This window comes from Gossypium arboreum, chromosome 6 (assembly GCF_025698485.1).
Source record: "Gossypium arboreum isolate Shixiya-1 chromosome 6, ASM2569848v2, whole genome shotgun sequence".
NCBI classification, from domain to species: domain Eukaryota; kingdom Viridiplantae; phylum Streptophyta; class Magnoliopsida; order Malvales; family Malvaceae; genus Gossypium; species Gossypium arboreum.
The window spans coordinates 140,583,616-140,585,955 of NC_069075.1; the positions used below are offsets into that span (position 1 = coordinate 140,583,616).

Genomic DNA, 2,340 nt, shown 5'->3' on the forward strand with positions numbered 1-2,340 from the left:
TTCGACAGCTTGGCGACTCTACTGGGGACTTCGAGAGTCGAACCTTAAATTGATTATTTTTTGTCTTTTGTCAAAAATCGAAAATCGATTTTAAATTTACTATATTGCATGTTGTCTGTTATTTTCGCGACTCTCTTCATAATATGCTTGCTTTAAGTAGTTTAATTCTTTGAGGGATCTTTGCATATCGCATCGCATTATTGGTCAATTTCACCCTCTTAAGTGGAAGTGAAAAACTACTCCTTCGTGAGGTCTTCACCTCCAGTATAGGATAGTGGATCGCCGGGATACATCCGTACTGCGTCTTCGTGAGGTTTTCACCTCCGTATAGCCGTAGGGAAATGTATTCCCCTGAATCGAACTCGGTCTGTATGAACCTATAATGGGTGAGGATCGAGGAATCTGCTGATTCAGGTACCTTTACTTTAGAACCAAACTACATGTAACGAGCCATAGGAGCCTACCCTAGGTAGAACCACACTGAACCCTAGTGGTTACCTGATTAGGTGCTTATTTACTCATTATTTGCTTTGAATTCTATTCTTTGTATATAATACTGACTTGTTGTATTTTGATTATTTTCGCATGACATTTCATCATAAAAGGGTGTTGATTTACGTTCGGTTACTAATTAGAAGAGTTTAGTATGGAAAAAGAATTTCTTGATAGAGTGGAGGATAATGCGGCCGTCCGAGTGTGGTCTGAGAAAACGCAATAGGAGAAAGGAGATAGTTTGATCGAAGGATATGAATCAGAGTTATGGGATTTCACTTGCATCAGTGTGACTCAGAACGACCTGCAAGAGTTAAAGGATATATGGAATAGTTGGAATGGCGAAGTCAAACAACTCTTTTACTATAACTACGGTGACTTACCCTATTTGCTCGATGTAAAAGTGGACAAGTACTTGTTTCGGGCCCTCGTGCAATTTTGGAATCCCGCTTACAGTTGCTTCACTTTCGGAGGAGTTGATTTAGTACCTACGGTGGAGGAATACATGGCGTTACTTAATTGCTCGAAGATTCAGGCTGATAGGGTTTATTCAAGACCTGTCAACGTCTCTCCCTTTTTGAAAAAATTGATGAATATCACAAGGATGAGCGAGCAATGGGTTACGGCCCGCATCAAGCAAAAAGGGGATAGTAAATGTATTCTTTGGAGGAATTTGAGGGACTTGATCATTGCACACCCAGATTCAAAGAAAAAGGTTGATGTTTTTGCCTTAAGCATCTATGGTTTGATCGTCTTTCCTAAAGCACTTGGACACATAGATGAAGCAGTCTCAGATTTATTCGATCGACTTAATAAATGTACCACACCCGTCCCGACAATCCTAGCAGAAACTTTTCGATCCTTGAATGCATGCTGGAGAGCGGGCGAAGGAAGATTTATTGGTTATGCACAACTTCTTTTAGCTTGGTTCCATAGTCATTTTTTGAAGGTGGAGAAGGTCTCCTATCGGGTATTCTCTAAGGATTATTCCCCATTAAGAGAATTAGTGGCCACATCGAGGCGGGACGACATCTCCGAAGAGAGGTGGATAACTATTCTCCAAAATTTATGGGCCAAAGACATTGAATGGAGGGCTCCATGGTTGATTCCTAACGAGATCTTATATAGGTGCGGTGATTTTGACTGGGTTCCTCTGGCTGGAATATGGGGAGCTGTTGGATACGCTCCACTGATGGTGTTAAGGCAGTATCGATCAAGGCAGTTTATACCAGTGACATAAGGGTTGGCACAATGTGAGTTCCCCTATAAAGACAACAATTATAAGAAGAGGGTTCGCGAGATATCGATGCATGGAACCAAACTCAAGAATGAAAGGATTCACCGCAGTCCGGCGACGGCGACCCCGAGTATGAATGGTGGTGGGGTAGGAGAGTCAACGACAACATTCCTAAGCGTAATCAAGGAACACTCAACCGATAGAGGAGCATTTACGGGTCATCCCATCCGAGTTAGAGATCATTAAGCAAGATTTTGAGAAAAGAAACTCGGAGTTGGGGAAGAAGATAGAGCAGCTAGAAGAAGATAAAATGAAGTTGGGGTTAGACGTCGATATCCACAAGCTAGAGGCCGAGAAGTTAAGAAAAGGAAAGAACAAGGCCGAAGAAGATTTAGATAGTCTGAAAACCAATTACAAGAAGCTTCGTATAATGATAAAAACTACCGGATTAGGTAAAACGTCGGAACAATGGCGTCAAGAGATTAAAGAGGAAAAGACTAGAGCCGACCATTGGGAGAAAAAGTTTCAAGATGCTCGAGTACGAGAGGACACTCTGAAGAAGAGTTTGTTATTAACCCAAAACGAAAAGGAGAAGTTACGAGCTCGGGTGG

General features: G+C 41.9%; 1 protein-coding gene across 1 annotated transcript; it reads left to right on the forward strand.

Annotated features, from left to right (window-relative positions):
• The first annotated feature begins 646 nt into the window (after nucleotides 1–646).
• Nucleotides 647–1,732, forward strand: LOC128293844 (uncharacterized). The gene is made up of 2 exons (XM_053029398.1): nucleotides 647–699; nucleotides 781–1,732. The coding sequence occupies exons 1-2, from the start codon at nucleotides 647–649 to the stop codon at nucleotides 1,730–1,732; spliced, it is 1,005 nt and encodes a 334-aa protein (XP_052885358.1).
• Nucleotides 1,733–2,340: the final 608 nt, after the last annotated feature.

Coding starts and splice junctions, on each gene's coding strand:
- LOC128293844 (XM_053029398.1), top strand. CDS start 647: ATGGAAAAAGAATTTCTTGATAGAGTGGAGGATAATGCGGCCGTCCGA. Junction 700..780: donor AATGCGGCCGTCCGAGTGTG/GTCTGAGAAAAC, acceptor CACTTGCATCAG/TGTGACTCAGAACGACCTGC.